Source organism: Eubalaena glacialis, chromosome 15 (genome assembly GCF_028564815.1).
Source record: "Eubalaena glacialis isolate mEubGla1 chromosome 15, mEubGla1.1.hap2.+ XY, whole genome shotgun sequence".
NCBI classification, from domain to species: domain Eukaryota; kingdom Metazoa; phylum Chordata; class Mammalia; order Artiodactyla; family Balaenidae; genus Eubalaena; species Eubalaena glacialis.
The window spans coordinates 42,411,044-42,432,508 of NC_083730.1; the positions used below are offsets into that span (position 1 = coordinate 42,411,044).

Below are 21,465 nucleotides of genomic sequence, written 5' to 3' on the forward strand. Positions count from 1 at the left end.
ATGTGACCATGGGGCAGATTCATCCATGTTGTTCTGTTTATCAACAGACCAATACTTTTCATTGCTGAGTAGTATTCCCTTGTACGGCTATACCACAACTTGTTGATCTATTCACCTACTTATAGACATTTGGGTTGTTTTCCAGTTTTTGTCTTACTGGAAAAACAGTCACAATTTTTCGTGTATAAGTCTTTGCATGAATGCATTTCTCTTGGGTAAATACTACCTATGGGTATAATAACTGGATGATGTGGATGTATATTTAAATTTTTAAGAAACTGCCAAATGATTTCCCAAAGTGGCTGTACATTTTACAATTCCACCAGCAGTGTATGAGAGATCCACCTGCCCATACCCTCCCTCATCAACACTTGTGCAGTCAGCCTTTCAACTGTAATCATTCTAATAGGGGTGTCACGGTATCTCATTGTAGCTTTAATTTGCATTTCCCTAATGACTAATGGTGTTGAGAATCTTTTCCTGTTCTTATTTTCCATCCATACATCTTCTTTGGATAAACATCTTTTGCCCCCTTTTTTAAAAAAATGTATTGTTTTCTTATTACTGAGTTCCGAAAAGTTCTTTATATACTCTAGATAAAAATCTTTATCAGGTATGTGTTTTGTAAATACTTTCTCCCAGTTTGTGACTTTTCATTTTCCTGACAATGTCTTTCAAAGAGTAGAATTTCACATTTTAGTAAACTCTGATTTATTGATTTTTTTTAAAAGGATCATGAATAAACAACTGAGTTATACTGATAACAAATTACCAAGAGCCACAGAAAACCACTCCAAAATTATTTGCCTTGTTTTTTTACTTGACTATAGCGTTGCTCCCAATGTCCTCAACTCTATCAATTTTAATCTACCACATGCTGCTGAAGCAGAAATGTCAGTGGCCAATTTCATTAGCTTCGTGGACTGACCCAGTCAGTTCCATAAATTTTTATCAGAAACTGAAGCTGACTATACTTTCTCTGAGTATACAGTTCAATGGTTTATCGGTGGTAAAGTTTTATTGCAGTTTTTTAAAGCTCAGGGCCAAGCCTGAAAAGTTTCCTGAACAAAAACTGGCCTCAACTACTATTATGTAACACTATATGATGTTAGAAATTAGCTTTTGCTACAGACTTGACAGTGTTTCTTTCTTTTTTTGGCTGCACCACGCGGTCTGTAGAATCCTAGCTCCTTGACCAGGGACCGAACCCGAGCCCTCAGCAGCGAAAGCACAGAGTCTCAGCCACTGGACCATCAGGGAATTCCCTTGTTAGTGTTTCCTAATGAATTAAACCTAAAATTACAAGGTATTATGAGAACTTTTATGTGGAACTGAAGTAAACACATTTTGACAACTAACATTTTAATTGTTTGAATTATAAAGAATATGCGTATGCTTAAGTTTCCTTTAACTGAAATATAGTTGAAATAAAATGTAATGTTATGGGCTTCCCTGGTGGCACAGTGGTTGAGAGTCTGCCTGCCAATGCAGGGGACACGGGTTCGAGCCCTGGTCTGGGAAGATCCCACATGCCGCAGAGCAGCTGGGCCCGTGAGCCACAGTTACTGAGCCTGCGCGTCTGGAGCCTGTGGTCCGCAACAAGTGAAGCCGCGGTGGTGAGAGGCCCACGCACCGCGATGAAGAGTGGCCCCCGCTTGCCACAACTAGAGAAAGCCCTCACACAGATACGAGGACCCAACACAGCCATAAATAAATAAATAAAATAAATTAAAAAAAAAAAAGTAATGTTATGTTAGTTTCAGGTGTATAACATAGTGACTCAACATTTAAATACATCACAAAATTGTCACCATGGTAAGTCTAGTAACCACCTGTCCCCATACAAAGTTATTACAGCATTATTGACCATATTCCTTATGCTGTATATCACACTCCTGTGACTTATTTATAACTGGAAGTTTGTGCCTCTTAATCCCTTCACCTATTTCACCTGGCTTCAAACCTCTGGCAAACACCCGTTTTTTTCTTTGTATCTATAAGTCTGTTTTCACTTTGTTCGTTTGTTTTGTTTTTTAAATTCCACATATGAGATCATAAGGTATTTGTCTTTCTCTGTCTGACTTATTTCACTCAGCACAATATCCTCTAGATCCATGTTGTGATAAATGGCAAGACTTCATTTTTTTCCTTTTTTAAAAATTATTTTTTAATTTTTTAAATTTTATTGAAGTATAGTTGATCTACAATGTTGTGTTAATTTCTGCTGTACAGCAAAGTGACTCAGTTGTGCATATATTTCAGACTTCATTTTTTTTAACAGCTGAGTAATATTCCATTGCCTATATAGCACATCTTCTTTATCTACTCATCAATGGACACTTAGCTGTTTCCGTATCTTGGCTATTATAAATAATGCTTCAATAAACATAGAGGTGAATACATCTTTTCGAATTAGTGTTTTTGTTTTCTTCAAGTAAATACCCAGAAGTGAGACTGCTAGATCATGGGGTGGTTCTATTTTTAATATTCTGAGGAACCTCAATACCATTTTCCACAGTGGCTGCACCAAACTTACATTCCCACCAACAGTGTAGGAGGGCTCCTCTTCTCCACCTCCTGGCCAACATTCATTATTTGTTATCTATTTGATGATGGCCATTCTGAAAGGTGTGAGGTGGTAACTCATTGTGGTTTTGATTTGCATTTCCCTGATGATTAGTGATGCCGAGCATCTTTTCATGGGTCTGTTGGCCATCTGTATGTCTTCTTTGGAATGCTTCAGTTTTTAAGAAAATACGAAACTGTTTTCCAGAGTGGCTATACCATTTTGCATTCCCATTAGCAATGTAAGATCCGGTCACTCGGCATCCTTACAACCACTTGCTATTGTATTTTATACCTTAGCCATTCTAGAGGGTGTGTAGTGGCATCTCATCGTGGTTTTAATCTGCATTTCCCTAATGGTTAATGATGCTGCCCCACTTTTCATGTGCTCATGGATGCTTTGTCAAGTGATCAGTCAAGTAGGAAGACATTTTACCTGTGATTGGTCTTTTCTCTTCCATGGAGCAAAAAGTCGAGTTGTCTGGTCAGTACCAACAGTGATGATAAATTCTCCTTCTGGATCCCATGTTAGGTCTTGGACACCATCAAAGTGTCCTGAAATAACAATCTCTGGAGTCCACTCTCTCTGCAATGAAAGTGCTCATAACACATCAAAATAATCAAAGACCATCACTCAAAATTAAACCTGATAATGTCTTCATCCCTCAGGTCTGATATGGGAAAGACCTTAGCTCCCAAGCAAGGTGAAGAGCTAAGTAAACAAGATGGGAACTTAAAGTAATAGGATCTGTTTTCCAGTCAAGTATCAATATATTAGAACTTAAACATTCAAACATGCGTTGTGTCCTCTAAAGCAGTAACCTTGGGAAAGTCCCCTCCATTCATCATGTATGACTGCCTCCTAGAACACTGCCTAACCTTTTTGTGCCTCAATTAACCCTTCTGTAAAAGAGCTACCTACATCATACGTTTGTTACAAGAATTAGATGAATCTATATTTGTACAAGGCTGGCCCATTCTAGATACTATGTGAGTATTTACCTGTCAAACTAAATAGTAGAGCACTGTGTAATGTGAGTCTGTAGATTCTGTGTGCCTGACCAACTGTCTTTATTAAGTGAAAAGAGCTGCAGGTGTAGAGGACAGAGGTTAAATCAAACACAGTTAGTCCACCTCCTGAGGGAACCTGCATCAGCAACCACATAAACAAAGAGTGAAATGAAATGCAGAAAACGTCATATGCCTGGTCCACAGAGCACCTTTTTCAACAACTCAAGTGGTGGTAAAACTTGAACTTTAGAGGAAAGTTAAATTTGTATAAATAGCTAAAAGGTCATTCAAAGCCAAGTGTGATGAATATGGTCAGCTAAGCTATATTATTTTCTGGTCAAAAACATAAATAGGCTGGAACAAAGAAATGCTGTTAATTTCTTCTGTGACATAAAAATTGATTCTAAAGTTAGCACTAATGGGAGGTTCCAAAAAGTTCTGAACAAAGTGCAGCACTTTTGACTATGGGTACAGTCCTCAAGGGCAGTGTTTGTTTTTAGAAATCACCCCTGATTGTCATAAATTTCCACTCTGGTATGGGATGCTGACAATGGAGGAGGCTGTGCATGTGTGGGGGGCAGGGGAAAATGGGAACTCTGTATTTTCTGCTCAATTTTTCTGTAAACCTAAAATTTCTCTAAAAAATAAAGTCTAGGGACTTCCCTGGCGGTCCAGTGGTTAAGATTTCACCTTCCAATGCAGGGAGTGCGGGTTTGATCCCCGGTCGGGGAGCTAAGATCCCACATGCCTCTCAGCCAAAAAACCAAACCATAAAACAGAAGCAGTATTGTAACAAGTTCAATAAAAGACTTTAAAATCGGTCCACATCAAAAAAAAAAAAAAATCTTTAAAATAAATAAATAAAAGTCTATAAAAAAAATCACCCTAAATACTTGGTAAATAGCTATTATAAATATGAAGTCAAGTTATAAGCAAAAGTACAGTGAAATTCTGCCCTCTGGTTTGAGTTTCTCCCTACTCAACTGATGCTTTTTTCTATGAAGGCCCTCTGAAGACCAGCTGAAATACGGCTCAAAGGAGCTCTGAACAAAATTAAGGGACTTCTCTGGTGGTGCAGTGGTTGAGAATCCGCCTGCCAATGCAGGGGACATGGGTTCGAACCCTGGTCCAGGAAGATCCCACATGCCACGGAGCAACTAAGCCCGTGCACCACAACTACTGAGCCTGCGCTCTAGAGCCCGCGAGCCATAACTACTAAGCCCGCATGCCACAACTACTGAAGCCCGCACTCTAGGGCCCATGCTCCGCAACAAGAGAAGCCACCGCAGTGAGAAGGCCTGCACACTGCAATGAAGAGTAGCCCCCGCTCGCCACAACTAGAGAAAGCCTGCACGCAGCAACGAAGACCCAACACAGCCAAAAATAAAGTAAAAAAAAAGAAAAGAACAAAATTACATTTATCCTAAAAAATATCTTATTTACAAGTGTCATAGCTAATGGTTCCCTGGTTCATTTAACAGTAAAAACAATCTTAAAGATCAACTCCAAATCGAAGATACAAGGGAAAAGTAGATCACTCCATATACTAAGAATTCAAATCCTCCTACCTGACACAACTATTACAAAGCCCACAAACTAAAGGTCATGCAAATCCATGAATTTGTACTTAAGTACCACACACTAACCGATTGCACCACTGGGGCTCCATGAATTTTTACTTTGTAAGGGAAGCCATTAGATGCACATTCAAAATCTGCTACCTCACATTTTGCTCTATGTTCTGACTTCTTTGATTTATTTATTTAAAATATATAGTATCCAGTATGTACCAGGTCCTACTTCTCATACTACACCAATATTAATTCATTTTAGTATCATAAAAATCCTCTGAGTAGGTGCTATTACTGTCCACATTTTACTGATGAGGAATCTGAGACAAAAGTTCAGTAATGACCTCAGAAACGCAGCTAGTAAGTGCTGGGGCCAAGATCCGTGTGCTCCTAGCTACTTTTCCTGCTGTCTCATTTCCCCAAACCCAAAAAAGCAGATCAGAAGCAAATTAGAAAGAAGAGATTGGAATAATGCTGAGAGGCAGCTACATGATTAGAGGAAGATCACCCCTCTCTGAGAAGAGACTAAAAACTATAAGAAACATCTAGAAGAGCCCAATATTTGGAGGACCATTTAGAATTACACATATCAAGAGCCCCTGAGAGAATTAATATATTCTGTCATAAAATAACAGGTGCTTCTAATGCCCTTGTATCAGTCATTCATTCAATAATTATCAATGGAGTACCTAGCTATCCAACAGGAAAATATCAAATTATGTTATTTTTAAGAAGACAAAGAGGGACTTCCCGGGTGGTGCAGTGGTTAAGAATCTACCTGCCAATGCAGGGGACAAGGGTTCGAGCCCTGGTCCGGGAAGATCCCACATGCCGCGGAGCAACTAAGCACGTGTGCCACAACTACTGAGCCTGCACTCTAGAGCCCGCGAGCCACAACTACTGAGCCCGCGTGCCACAACTACTGAAGCCAGTGCGCCTAGAGCCCGTGCTCCACAACAAGAGAAGCCACTGCAATGAGAAGCCCGCGCACTGCAACGGAAGAGTAGCCCCCGCTCGCAGCAACTAGAGAAAGCCCACGTGCAGCAATGAAGACCCAACACAGCCAAAAAGAAATAAATTAATTAAAAAAGAAAATTAATTTTTAAAAAAGACAAAGAAATTATACATTTTAGGAAAAACTCCTACCACAAAATGTATATAGCTTTAAGGGAGAGCTTAAAATTTATACAGCTTAAACTTCCCTTATGTAAGTTTACCTACATGCAAATTTCAATATCTCAACAATGCTGGACAACTGAATTTTATTCTTAGAAAAGCATGAGTGTCTTACCTATTATAACTACAGAATAAATCTACATAAAGAAGTGATGTCATCTTAACTTAAATGCCTCTACTATGTTTCTGTAGAGTGTTATACGTAAAACAACAGTTTTCCTAGGTTTCATATGTAGAATTCACTCTATCTAATCAGAAATGATTTAAAAGCACTTTTCTTACCAGGTTAGTGGCATTCTGTTTCCAAAGGTGCAGTGCCCCGTGGAAAGCATGAGCAATGATCATGGAGCCATCTTCACTGAACTGGCAATCATAAAATCCCAGGGTATTGCCACCTACTTCTCCTACTCGAACCTATTCAACAATAGACGGAAAACAATTCATAACCAATTTCTCAAAACAGAAATCACTCATTCCAGAGATTATGTTCTCACTTATTTAACGTACACAAAGGCAAATATTTGCAGCTCTAGGAATACAGACTTGGGATTTATTGTCTAATAAACCCAGTTTTCTGTTCCTTAAGTATTCACATTTTACCTGTTCTAGCCAAACTCCTGACTCTTCATCTGGAGCCCAAAGAATCATGGTTTTATCCATTGAGGCAGACAACAATCTCATTGGCTGTTGCAGAACACCATCTAAAGAAGAAAAACAAAACAACTAATGCCTTTAGGTGATCAACAGGCATCCTGTTTGTAGATTACCAGAAAAACACAACATGGGTACTATAAGAACATTCACTGTTGCATTGCAATAGCAAAACATTGGAAACAACACAAAAGTCTATCAGTAGAAGACCAGATAAACAACTTGTGGTAATATTTAGACAATGAAATATTATATTGCAATAAAAATAAGTAAATTAGAGTTACATTAATCCAAACCATGTTAAGCTAAAAAGGCAGGTCATAAGAGGACAAATGCATATTGAGATCAAGTTTTAATAGCTGTAAAACAATACTGTTTATGGTTACATAAATGTGCAGTAAAAGTATAAAAATATGCATGGGAATAATATACACTGAATTCAGCCTCAAGGGAAGGATGAAGGGGAAAAGGTTCAGGAAAAACTATACAGGGATCCCCAGTATCTATAGTATCTAATTTATCTTTTTTTAACTGCAGCAAATATGGCATAATATAATAAAAGCTGGATGGTGTTACCTGAGCATTAATTATTGCTATTCTCTATTCTTGTCTTGCGGAAGGGGCTGGGGGAAGAACATGAGGCTGCTGCCGTGCGCACTTCTACACCCCAGCATCAGTCGTCACTCCATAAACAGAAGTTAAGGGCAAATGAAAGAGTGGGAAGTCTTTACTTTTTCATAAATGATGTATCTTGGTATTACCAACTTTGTATTTCCAAGGGTAAAGGTTCCAGTGAAGTTGGCTTGAAAGTCAACTTCTCTTAAATCCCATAAGGACTAGGTAAAAACTTTAAAGAAAAAAAGTTAAAAGGCATAAGGCAGTTTTGGCATCATGGCAGAAATCATACTTTTCCCCTCTTAGAAATACAATTTTCAATGGAATTGAGTGTCTAGCAGAACAGGGCTGCAGTATTACACCTTGCCAACTTGAAACTGTCTTATAGTTGAGATTTCTAATTACACTCAAAAAATATCCTCTACTTCATTTGTTCAGCTTAAAATTCTGTAAGTGAGATTGTACTGAAATGACAGCTTTGTGTATGTTTTTCTTCCTACCTTTGTAAAATGAAGGCTGCCAATGAACTGCATTTACCCAGTTTTCGTGACCAGCCAGCACAGTCTCCAGAGTAACCGCAAATGCTATTTTAATACCTGCAACAACAAAAAAAAGGATTCTTTCCACAAAGCTCTTCTAAAAAGAACATTTTCAAAACCAGCTCGGTTGTACAATTACGTCCAAAAAAAAAAAACTTAACAGAACATGATTTATTTTCAACAAAAAGCATTCATTCTAAATTTCATTAACTTTACCCATTGTTCAAAACTACAGGAGAAAAAAGTTCTAAAGATATATAAATTTTTTTTACATTTTCGCTACCTAGTCATAATAAAAATTAAGGAATATGTTTTATTTAAAATTTTCAGGGATAGCTACTCTTACACTGCAATTAAAAAACAAAAACAGGGAATTCCCTGGCGGTCCAGTCAGTGGGACTCTGCACTTTCACTGCCAAGGGCCCGGGTTCAGTTCCTGGTCGGGGAGCTAAGATTCTGCAAGCCACACAGTACGGCCAAAAAAAAAAAAAGACTCAAAAAACAAAAACAGACATGCCAGCCTCCTTGCTATCCTCACTCATTTTGTGTAATAAAGTACCATTCAAAAAAAAAAACCTAAGATAAATGCAGAAATAAAGGAAGTCAAATCAGTACCGTGACCTTTCAAACAAAATAATTAATGAAAATATCACAAAAATGTTCATATTTGGAAATAGCTACTCACAATATGCTGGTTATAGTATTTCTTGGTTCATAAATCTGTTACCAAATCTCAACTCCAATGGGCTTTACAACCAAGAAGAGTAATATCAAAGAAGAGTATTCCTGGATGAAGTGTTTACTGAGGACTAACTTTATAATTTATAGATACACATCCAAAAATATCTCCTTCAAATACAACATTCCAACAGGATCTACCATGGAGGGTTATTGTTCTGATGCCAGACAGTAAGAAAATCAGAATTATATATACTACTCAAATATAGAGATTTAGTTGTCTCTGATGAATATCCTCCAAAAAAGGTATGAATAATTCACATTAACCCTTTAGATCTTCCTATGCTAAAACTGCAAATTAAGTAATATTTTACAAACTAATTTATTGAGAAAATAACATTATTTTCAGCAATTTAAAAAAATCTCACTAACATGGTTTAGAAACTAAGTTTCATATATGAAAAATGACTTACCCTCACATAAAAATAAAAAAGGAAAAATGCATATATCAGTTTCAGCCAGGGATCTGATACTTCTGAAAACCTAACCTTCACATATGTGTGTAGTGAAACATAAGTAAATCAGCTAGGAAACCTGAGTATTGTTAAATCAAATATTTTCATTATTACTCACTTTCACTTTCTATAGTAAAAGTATTTTCTTTCAGTCTTATATTATCATCTTCCTGAGCTTCTAAAAATGTCGATTTTATATACAGCCTCCATATGCGTATCAGGCAATCTTGTGAACAGCTTGCTAGGAAAAGATCTCTACCTAATTAAAAAAACACATTTTATTACTTTTAAAACATCTTATTCTTAAATTTAAATATAAGTTTTTCTTCTACAATATCCACATTTATCGATTTCCTGAAAAAATTAGACTTTGCTTCCTTATCCTTCATTCATTTGACCTATATTCATTTTCAATAACACTGACAAATATACAGACAATGCTAATAAATGGTTATAATATGTGGTATTCTTATACAATCTACTTATTTCTACAAACAACTTCTCAAGAATGTCTGCATGTGTAACAACTAGTGTCCTCTTATAAATATCGACTTGTTTCATCCTCTACCAACCCAACTAATAGTTAATACAAGGGATAAGTATCCTCTTTTCTAATTGGGTCAATGGGAAAATGTTACATACAAAGAAAATTTTAAATTAAAACATACACGGGGGACTTCCCTGGTGGTCCAGTGGGTAAGACTCCACGCTCCCAATGCAGGGGGCCCGGGTTCAATCCCTTGTCAGGGAACTAGATCCCACATGCATGCCACAACTAAGAGTTCACATGCCGCAACTAAGGAGCCAGCAAGCCACAACTAAGGAGCTCGCCTGCTGCAACTAACACCCGGCACCACCAAATAAATAAATAAATATTAAAAAAAAAAAAAAAAGAGGCTGCTTTGAAATTACACATACTTGTCCCCATTATATGTACTTTAGCAAAATTTCATACTGACCAAACGCTGCCCATTCCACGCCTCTTATCCAATCCTCATGTCCAGATAGAAAAAGCACTTTCTGAAACTAGTAAGATAACAAAAATCATAGGACTTGATGTAAGAATTTAATATTTTCATGTATATCAGTGACTTCATTTGGTCTCAGCCAGTCTGACTGCATTGCTTTTTTTTTTTTTTTACTGGGAACACTATCTGATCAGACATCAGATAGAGCTCTCATTTGGGAATGAAAAATCTCATAATCATCCAAATTTAACTGAGCAATCCTAAGCAGATAATATCTGTAGTTCTCAAATACACTCAACATTCACAAGGTAAAATGACATATGCTGTGGACACAATATAGAAAAAAGCTGGGTGGTTGAACATTCAGTCATTTTTAACTTTCTTATAAAATGCAAAGAAACAAATACCTCTGTTATTAACTAAACGAGCCTAGAGTTAACCAACCCTCTTTCTGAAACTTCCCTCTAGTTTAACCACTCAAAGAATAGGTAAAGCCCAGAAGGACAAATAACCACTGCTAGGGAGGACAAAACATTACTACAGCATCTTCCTTCTCTTCTTCTCCACCTAACGACTTGTTTCCCCCAACGACTCTGGACCTGGTAGCCAAAGCAGCAGCAGTATACCTGGTGTTCAAAGAGTGAAAAACTGTTTAATGGAAGACTGCCAGAAAAGATTCTCCTATTGGATTATTTAGATTGGAACATCCCCAAAATTCTATAATCTAGAAATAATCTGTATTAAGATATGTAATTAAGCAGAACATAATTCTAGCCTCTTAAGAAACATCATTAATTACCTGATCGTTTTGTTGAACAAATAAGTGAATTTTGCAGTCATCATCGCCACATGCTAATATTGGTACTGGTGGGGGGAAAAGAGGCATCGCTGTAAGTATTCCATTGTATGTTATGACTATCACCTATGCTGGATCCTAAGCTCTAGGTAAAGAATCCTGACTTCTGCTTCCCACACCACTGAACAAATAAATTGAAAGTACTCAATAAACATCTTTAGGAATAAAATGAATATTCTAAAATGTTCCATTAAATGGTTACTCGGCAAAGAATGACTATTAACTGAGAATCCTTTCCTTTATTCTGTTTCATTTACAATAGAAGGAGCAGTAAAAAGAGAAGCTCGAGAGCAAGCTGGGAGCATTTAACTATGTCAGCCAGAAGACTAACAGGAAACATTGTTAGCCCAAGTGAATAATAAAATTTCCGGGAGAGCTACTATGAGCCCAGCATCAGGGCTACTGCACAAAGATTTAAGGGTATATTTGTTACTTTGAGGACACTACATTTTGAGAATTTGATAGTAAAACAAAATCCATGAAGTAATTAAACAAAATAAAAGAGCATATAATTAACTATGTGGATAAAAAGTTATGAAAGGTGTGACTGTAAAATTAGTTTTCTTTAAATCAACTTAAAAAAAAAAAAAAAGCCAAAAACTCCAGTCACTTGGCCTCAACGTAGATGCGAAGAAATCAAATTCTATGTAATGAAACCGGAACGTGTGTAGTTCCTCCTCCTGGGGAGCCCTCGCACAAAGTGGAACATCACGTGAGACCACAGAGTCGCAGCTCCTGCTGCAAAGGGCAAAAGAGCCTGGAGGCTTCCAGGCCCGGCCTCTCCCCACCAGGTCTGTCCTCCAGGTACCTGAGGAGGCACAAGACTGTCTGACCTGCACTGGCCATCATCTTTGCGGAGGATAATCAAAGATAGGTACAGATGGGTTTCACAGCAAAAGGGGAATTTTTTCTTTGGAGATTTTAAGTGGTCTTAGACAAACTGTCATTACTCAGGGTGCTGTCATTATGAAGGATGCTGTCATTATGCAGGTGCAGGGGCTGTCACCTTGAGAGAAATACTCATATGATCCATGTTCAGTACTTTCTCAACTTATCCCAGACCTTCACCTTCTATAGAGCTAGGTAATTTTCCCAAATTACATCTATATACATCGACAGTATATTTGATAAATAGCAGTACCAATCTTGAGTACATATTGAGTCACCTAAATTTTTAACTGCTACTAAAGTTTCTAATAGCCATCCCCTTAATCCCCCTTAACCTTATGTTTTATACACAGATCATTTGAATACTGAGAACAAAAGTATGTTATCCATGTCTCAACTTGTTTCCTGAAAACATTTAGACACAAAATTGAGATCCAGTATGTTTCTTTTAGGTTCTGGTTGTATGGGGATATAAAAATACGTTCCTCTTTTAATATACACTTAGCAGGATACTCACCATCAGTATTAGGCAAAAAAGACAAGCAGAGAGCCAGAGTGAATCCATTTCCAAAGTCCAAGGTCTGAAGGCATGTCACTAAGAAATAATAAAACACATCATGAACAACTAACTCTGAGTGTATCCACCTTAGAGGTTGGGTAGCATCATCAGATGTCAGCAGGGAGATGAGAGAAGTCAGTCCTGAGCCCCCAGTGATGACGGGAATTTAAATGGCCAATTTCTAACAAGATTACAGAGAACAAAAAGACTTATATGAAAAGACTTTGAAGGAATTTACATTATCAAACAGTTTGGTAAAGAGGAATTATGGAAAAGTGCAAAAGAAACAAACATGTAGATTAGAATTCTAACATTTTTAAAACAGCTTGAAAGACTGAAAAATTACATGAATGCTCTTCTAAGTTGTCCTTCATCTGATAATTAAATTACTTAATTTCATTTGTTTGGATCACAATGTCTCTACACTTACCTTCAGAACCCTGTTTAGACCAGACTCGAACAGTAGAATCAGAAGCTGCGGACACTATCAGTGTATGTAATGCAATGTCCGATGCCCTCCTCTGGTAAACAGCATGCACTGCATAAACAGGTCCTTCATGGCCATGGAGGTGGACTGCTTTTAAAAGCTGAATCACAAAGAATAACAAAAACATGATAAAAAAGGAATTATCAGTTTAACCTGCATTTAACTAGAATCAGAGGATTAAAGGTACTGTTAAAATGCCTGATCCAGAAATAAGTCCTCTCAACTGAGAAGAATGTAAACGTGTGAGAATCCTGCCTGATCATATTAACTATACACAAAATGTGCATACCCTTTGACACAGCAATCTCACATCTGAGAATCTACTCTGAGAGAGCAGTACTAGTTTAACAAGTAATAAAAGACAAATGCAGAAGGACATTCATCACACATTCTTTAGGAAAACTTCAATCAACCTATAAGTATTAATAGGAAACTGATTAAATAATTGTAGACACATACTCTAAGCCAACAAAAAGGATAATGCATGCTTATTACCATGGAAAGACATGCATGACACTGACATTTTTGAAGAATATAGGCCAGCTTTGTGGACTGTCCCTCCTCTTGGATTAGTCTGATATTTCCTCACGAACAGACTCAGGGTGTACATTTTGACGTCACCACTATGTAAGTGCATCACATCAGGAGGCACACAATGTCAGTTTGTCCCACTTCTAGTAAAATTAACCCTGATATTTTAGTAGAGGTAGTGTCTGCCATGTTTTTTCACTGTGAAATTAATTTTTTTTTTGGTGGTAATATGTGAGATTTTACTTTGGGACTGAGTAAATACTCTATTTTCCATCAAACTTTTACCAAGTATTTTTAGCATCCACTCATAATACTTACCTGTATCAAGCAGAGTTACAAAATGGAAAAATGACAAAAAGAACTGGGAAATCCCATCTGTTTATCAAGTCTTCTAGCTTGCCATGCAAGATTATTCCCTGCGGCATCATTTCTATTTTGGATCTATTTTTTAGAGTTCCAAATATGTGAGATTCTACCACTTCCTTTGAGAGGTACCTTTTGTAAACTGTTGTCTGCTGAAACAGAGGTGTCTCTTAAATGTCTCCTCAATTATTTTCCCAATTAGTTAAGCAGAATTCTGCCACTCAAGAAGGTAATTGATAGTTATGTATAAGGGTCTGTACACTAACTTCCTGTAATCATTAACCTTTGGCTTCTCTGAAAAAAACACTTTTTAAAACTCAAGTAGGATACAGTTACTTTCATGTATAATTATACACACATAACCAGAGATCTGGCACAATGTTCATTAAAATGTTAACTGTTGAAATTTTGTATCTTTTTCCTCCTTCCTATTTTTCTGTATTTAAACTTTACATGAGTCTGTATCATTACCCCCTGAAACATTAAATCTATGGAAAAACTCACTTCACATCCTTTTTTTTTCTATTTTATTTATTTTTTTAAAAATTGAAGTATAGTTCATTTACAATGTTGCATTGTGTTAGTTTCTGGTGTACAGTTTTACATATATATATATACACATATATATATGTATACACACACACACGTATTCTTTTTCATTATAGTTTATTACAGGATATTGAATATAGTTCCCTGTGCTATGCAGTAGGACGTTGTTGTTTATCTGTTTTATATATAGTAGTTTGTAGCTGCTAATCCCAAACTCCTAATTTATCCCCACTCCCACCTCCTTTCCCCTTTAGTAACCATAAGTTTGTTTTCTATGTCACTTCACATCTTTTAAGCAGGGTTGTATTTCAACCATTAGAGAACCTTAAAAGCTCAAACAAAACAAATCTCTCAAGTTCACCGGCTTTTACAAAAACGATGCCCACTGTTCAGAGACTCCAATCTCTCATTATACCAGCTTAGAATTATTTCCTTTTATCAGAAGTCAAGACGTAGTGAACACCTGTGTGCATGGAAATGCATACCAGAAGGAACCTTTAAGCCTCTAAGGTTATAATATGTGACTTCTTCCCCCAAATCCTCTTATTCCCTTCATCCCTCTTTTATGCCTTTCATCTTCCTCCTTGTTTGGCCTCACATTCTACTTTCCAGTCCGTCTCTAAGTTCGCTGTCTGCCATCAGATACTCAGCCTGCAATGCTCTCTACTGACAGAAGCGTAGGGCAGCACTGAGGAAAGAGTCTTGCAAGTCTCAACTCAAGGTCTCAAAAATGAGTGCTCAAATGGCTCTCTCTGGATTCCTCTGCCAAGGTAAATCCAAACAGGAGCTGCTTTGCTACACAACCATTAGAACTCTCATTCAAGTCTAAGTGACTCCACAATCCCCTCCTCCACACCTGTCCCATCTCTGGCTGGCAATACAAGTAACATGTTAACAACTGAATTCCACATCTTCCCTCTAACTTGCCTATTTTGCTTTGTAGAAGTATCTTTCTTCCAGAGCCCTGAGCCAGAATCCCACTCTTTTTGATTTCTCACTCCTCTACCCAATAGCTCCCTACTCCTTTGACAACTATCTAGTCAATACCAAAATCATTTTCCTTCAAAAATATATCCCATATCTCTTCCTTCGTATTTTTTTCCTATCCTAATTTGGCACGCTCCTGTCAGATTCATCTTCTTTGGTATTCATATTCCACTGCTTAGAAATCCTCAATGACTTCCAAATGCCTGCCAATAAAAAACAAACTCTTGAAGCAAGTATTCAAATTCTCACGAGATCTTCTCCTTCTCTACTTCTCTAGTATTACAGCCCATAAGTGTTGTCTAGAAACATTTCCAAAACTGTGTTCCTCAAAGTTACAAGGGATACTAAAAGATCTGAAGGAAAAAAAAAAAAAAATCAGACTTGAAGTAAGTTTAGGAAATATTAGTTAAACAAAGATAAGCAGGTTTTTCCATATCAGAACTTTTCAGAGTCTTCACTATGCTCACGGGCACTGTGATTGTCTAAGAGAAGTATATGATATGCATTGTTTCCCAAACTTGACTGGCCACAATCAATAACTGAGAGATGAATAATTCCCTGAACAAGCTCTGGAAAGCCCTGCCCTTAAAACGTCTTAGGCTTTGGTTAACACTGGATACTTCCGAGCAAATGGTCTCCTTTCTTACCTGCACTTTGATTCATGCATTTTCCCTACCTGGAACCCTCACCACTTTAATGTTTCCTAAGGAAATCACCTCACACTATCAGACGCAACCCAAAGGCCGCCTCTTAAATCTCTAGTGAACTTCCACAGCAGCATGGTTGTGGTACAGCAAGTGAAATCACGCACCCACAGAGCCACCTCTGTACTTCAGTTATTCAAGCACATTTTGCCTTCAAAACTATGTACACGATTCATGAATAGGATTCTGCCTCATCTACTACACCTTCCCCATGGCAGATGTTCAAACATCTGATGCACTAACTTTACATTTTTAATCTTTGCTTGTGACTAGAAACAACCTAAATGTCTATCAGTAGAGGTCCATACACACCCAGTACTGCATATTATAACATCACTCAGAGTTATGTAAATCTATATCCACGTGATAACTGCTGTCCTATGCACAGAGCAGTATTAATTTTTGCTACCAATGAAAACATCCCCTGTAAGAGCAGTTTGAAAATTATTCCAAATGATGAGAAATTCACAGAAATGACTGACAGCATATGAATACAGAAGCAGATTACAGGGAAGGGTACAAGGCCTGTGAAGTATGGAAGATACAGGATCTGGATTACTGATAAGGAAGAATGAGGAAACTTCATAAAGGAAGAACACAGTAGAAATGAGGGAAAAGACTGAAAATAAATGTAGATATAACAGTCATTTCTTACAACCATAAACATGTCTACCCACCTGATTATTCTCTATTTCCCAGTGAATCACTTGATTATCAGATCCTCCAGAAACTAATTCAGTAGAAGGAGCTGAAAAAAAATCATACCTCAGTAAACATTTTAATTCTTTTCCAGCTATTTTGAAAAATTTCAAAGCTATAGAAAAGATAAAAGAAAACTCATATACCTTTACCTAGCTTCACCAACTGTTTAGATTTTACCATATTTGCTCAATTATCTTGCTCTATGTACACACACACACCCTTTTTTGTTTTTGACAAACGATTTAAAAATAAGTTGGAGGGACTTCCCTGGTGGCGCAGTGGTTAAGAATCTGCCTGCCAATGCGTGGGACGTGGGTTCGAGTCCTGGTCCAGGAAGATCCCACATGCCGCGGAGCAACTAAGCCAGTGCGCCACAACTACTGAGCTTGTGCCTAGAGCCTGCGAGCCACAACTACTGAGCCCATGTGCCACAACTACTGAGCCCACGTGCTACAACTACTGAAGCCTGCATGCCACAACTACTGAAGCCCACGCGCCTGGAGCCCATGCTCCGCGACGAGAAGCCACCACAGTGAGAAGCCCACACACTGCAACGAACAGTAGCCCCTGCTCACCGCAACTAGAGAAAGCCCGCGTGCAGCAACCAAAACCCAATGCAGCCAAAAATAAATAGATAAAATAAATAAATTTACAAACAAACAAACAAAAAAGATGTTCAACATTATTAAAAAAAAATAAGTTGGAGACATGATGACCTCTGATCCTTAAATATTTTACCATTTTTCCCAAGAACTGGAACATTCTCCTGCATTACCACAATACAATTATCACATTCAAGAATTTTAACACTGATACAGTATTGTTACGTAATACATAATCCATATTAAAATTTCCCCAAATTGTCCCAGTGATGTCTTTTATAACTTTTTTTTTTAAAGTTAGAATCTAAGGACCACACATTGCGCATTTGGTTGTCACATCTTTTTAGTCTCCTTTAATCAAGAATAGTTTCCCAGTTCCCTCCTTTTTTGTGACAATGAGAGTCCAGGCCAGTTGTTTTGCAGAATGTCCCTCAATCTGGATATGTCTGGTTGTTTCCTCATAAGATTCAGACTAAACACTTTTGGCAGAAATAACATATATGAGACATTACAGTCAGCTGCTGCTATCAAGTAGTACATGACATATTTTTGAAATCAGACACATTTCAAAATAGCTCTTTTAAGCATTTACAACTTTTTGTTGAAGATAGAAAAAAAAAAAGGGAGTAAGAACCAAAAAAGGGGGAAATAATCTAACATAATTTTGGTTTGGATTTTGCATCCATTTGTTTCTTCTGGCTTATGTCTAGATAGTTAGGTTAAGAAGCTGGGGGATTGTCTAAAGAACATTACATTTATACTCAGAAGTCCCAGGTTCATGTCCTAACCCTGCTGCCAGCCAGCTGTGATCTTGGACTTTAATTTCTTCATGTGTCACAGAAATTAAGCCATTTATCTAACTATATGATTTTGATAATTTCTATAAGGTACATGAAGGTAATGTGTTAAAAATCAGACACTTTAAAAATATGAAATGGTATTATTAGAATTTTATACGTCACTGATACATGGGTTAGAAAGAATACATGAGTTATCTGACAGTGGAGCCAAATCTGAGAAAACCAATCATAATAGAGATTACAGTGATACAACAAGCAGTTCATTTTATGTAACCTAACTTTTAAAGGGAAAATAAAATATACAAGCCCAAATTAATATTTTATAACAAATCCCTATACTGAGATTCAAGTAGTCTTTAATGTCATCTGGTGGCAATTAATATAATTACAACTGTGTTTTAGTATCTGCACTAACAGCCACTCTTTCTAAGATTTAATGGTTTTTACTGACCTACTGCGACTAATACTGCATCACCAACTGAGGTAAGTAGTTTACTAAACATTTTTTTTAATGTCACAGATAAAAATCATAGCCAAGTCTCACTAATTCAGGAAATGCTGCATTTGTGCCTGGCTCAGAATGCTCTCAATACATATTTAATAAACGGAATAATAAATAAAATTAATTGAGAATCCATAAGAATACTACTGGAGGTATATTTAAGACATCTGAGGAAATTCCATAGGATTTTAGAAGCCCACCTAAAAGCATTCTTAATTAAAAATTCTGGAGCTATGGAATCTTAGAGATGGAAGAGACCTGGAGATAATCTAGTCCAGCAATTCTTCAGACTTTTTGATATCAGGATTCCTTTACACTCTTAAAATTTTTTCAGGACCCCAAAGACCTTTTGTTTATATAGGCTATATGTACCAATATTAACCACATTAGAAATTAAAACTGAGAAATATGAAAAATACTTGTTTATTAGTTTACTTAAAAATAACGATGAACGGGGCTTCTCTGGTGGCGCAGTGGTTGAGAATCTGCCTGCCAATGCCGGGGACACGGGTTCGAGCCCTGGTCTGGGAAGATCCCACATGCCGCGGAGCAACTAGGCCCGTGAGCCACAACTACTGAGCCTGCGCGTCTGGAGCATGTGCTCCGCAACAAGAGAGGCCGCGATAATGAGAGGCCCGCGCACCACGATGAAGAGTGGCCCCCGCTTGCCACAACTAGAGAAAGCCCTCACACAGAAACGAAGACCCAACACAGCCATAAATAAATAAATAAATGAATAAATAAATCCAAAGTTTAAAAAAAAAAAAAACGATGAACCCCATTAACATAAATAACATTTTTATGGGGGGAACCTTGTATTTTCCAAAACAAAAAATTAATAAGAAGAAAGGCACTGTTTTATATTTCAGCAAATCTCTTTAATGTCTGACTTTATTAGAATACAGCTGGATTTTCATATCTGCTTCTGTATTTAATCTGTTGCAATATCCCACACCATGCAGCCACTGGAAAATGGCACTGCATACTTGTGACGGAATGAGAATGAAAACTACGAATAACTTATTATTATTCTGAAAATAATTTTGACCTCACAGGTGTCAAGAATCACTCAGGGTCCCCTGATTCAGTCCAAACATTTACTTTTCATATGTTACTAAGATGAAACTGAGGTCAACAGAGATGCAATGCCCTGCCTAAAAAAACAATAGCTTGTCTGTGGTAGAAAGAGACCTACAAGCCAAATCTTTTGAATCCCAACCTGGGCCTCAACACAGGCCCTGATTACAGGCTTTGGATCAAAAGCAATGGTGGGGTCTTGCCTCAGTAATGGGCTGCCTCTACCTTGATCCTAAGCACCGCTGTGTTATCCATGCTTCAATTGCTATAAAGTAAAAGTACAGGTCAGACAGTTCACTGGGCATACCATTTTTCTTCTATTTTCCAATTGCATAATATCAGATAAGCTAATGCTAAATTAAGAAAAGTCAGATTAATACTCACAACCATCCTGTTTACAAATCCACTGTATGCAGTTGACTCGAGCAGTGTGACCATTCAGGTTGGTAATAATAACACTTTTCTTTAGAGAAGAAAACACTTGTTAGTAAATTAGAATTTATCCTACAGAGGAATTAATAAATTAATAAAAATCAGATTTCAGTGTTTTTGATGCTAATAAAAGGTTCAGTATTACTTCAAACAGAATGACCTTCCTTTATGAACTATTAACCATGGCTTAAATCATCCATTCACTTTTTAATTCATTCCTGCCTTTCTCCCCACTCCACATTCACTCACCTCTGTCTTCTTCTTGTCTGGGAAGCCTGTCTTGAAATCCCAGACCAGATAAGGACCTGCGTTCCCACATGTCTCAGGGCCTACTTCTACCAAGCTTGCACCAATTTGAGAATTTGGTTGACAAAAAAACCCTTCGAGAGAGGAATTCGTGATTAATGGATACAAATTTGTGGCCCACTTTGTATGCCTTGGCTGATCTGGTGTTGGGTTCTTCGGCCTTAATGACCCAAGGTCACCAGGCCACAACTACTAAGGTCCTCAAACATCAGAGCCCTTCAGGGCCTACAGCCAGGTTCCCTGAAGACCCTCAGATTGCTGCTTTCACCAATGTCACCACACACTTGGGCTTTCTTTTCTTCCCCCACTGCTGAAGACTCTATGCCTACTGAGCCCTCCACTTTATAGCCCCTTTCTCTACTGATTGCCTAGAGCACTGGCTTGATACCTACTTGTATGTCAACCGGAATTCTCATGGCTGAGAAAAAGGTTTACAGGGGTAAATGTGCATAAAATAACATATTTCACATATGGGTTGAGGTTAGGAAACAATTTAAAGCATTTCATTGTCTTTCTCACTAGAATCAGTATTCCTTGATGGGCAGGAGTTATTACCCATTATCTTTGTGTCATCACCACTCAGTTCAAGGTTAGCCCATAAAGGGTCTTCAAAAGTTTGCTGAATGAACATCATCCCCAAAACTTTACTTTAGCATCTGACGTGTTCTTATTCTTATATTTCATTAAATACCCAGCCAACAAATATTTAACAAAACAAAATAAGTACTTTTTAGGCTCCATACACTTTTTTTTGATGTTAAAATCCCCTAACATGGCCAGCAGATTATCATTAAAAATAAAAATGTGATAGAGGGCATGGGGCACAAACCC

General features: G+C 37.5%; 1 protein-coding gene across 3 annotated transcripts in view; it reads right to left on the minus strand.

Moving 5' to 3' along the window:
* The window catches only part of ELP2 (elongator acetyltransferase complex subunit 2), a 47,224-nt gene that overhangs the window by 23,117 nt on the left and 2,642 nt on the right, over positions 1 to 21,465 (minus strand). Inside the window, exons 2-13 of one of the 3 annotated variants that reach the window (XM_061170460.1) lie at positions 20,281 to 20,359; positions 16,891 to 16,961; positions 13,023 to 13,179; positions 12,551 to 12,628; positions 11,756 to 11,953; positions 11,089 to 11,153; positions 10,281 to 10,347; positions 9,440 to 9,580; positions 8,090 to 8,185; positions 6,924 to 7,024; positions 6,606 to 6,737; positions 3,002 to 3,151 (exon numbers count right to left, since the gene is read on the minus strand). In XM_061170460.1, coding sequence (XP_061026443.1) covers positions 3,002 to 3,151; positions 6,606 to 6,737; positions 6,924 to 7,024; positions 8,090 to 8,185; positions 9,440 to 9,580; positions 10,281 to 10,347; positions 11,089 to 11,153; positions 11,756 to 11,953; positions 12,551 to 12,628; positions 13,023 to 13,179; positions 16,891 to 16,961; positions 20,281 to 20,359 — 1,335 coding nt within the window. The remainder of the gene's footprint in view (positions 1 to 3,001; positions 3,152 to 6,605; positions 6,738 to 6,923; positions 7,025 to 8,089; positions 8,186 to 9,439; positions 9,581 to 10,280; positions 10,348 to 11,088; positions 11,154 to 11,755; positions 11,954 to 12,550; positions 12,629 to 13,022; positions 13,180 to 16,890; positions 16,962 to 20,280; positions 20,360 to 21,465) is intronic. The other 2 variants (XM_061170458.1, XM_061170459.1) reach the window with 2 other exon arrangements.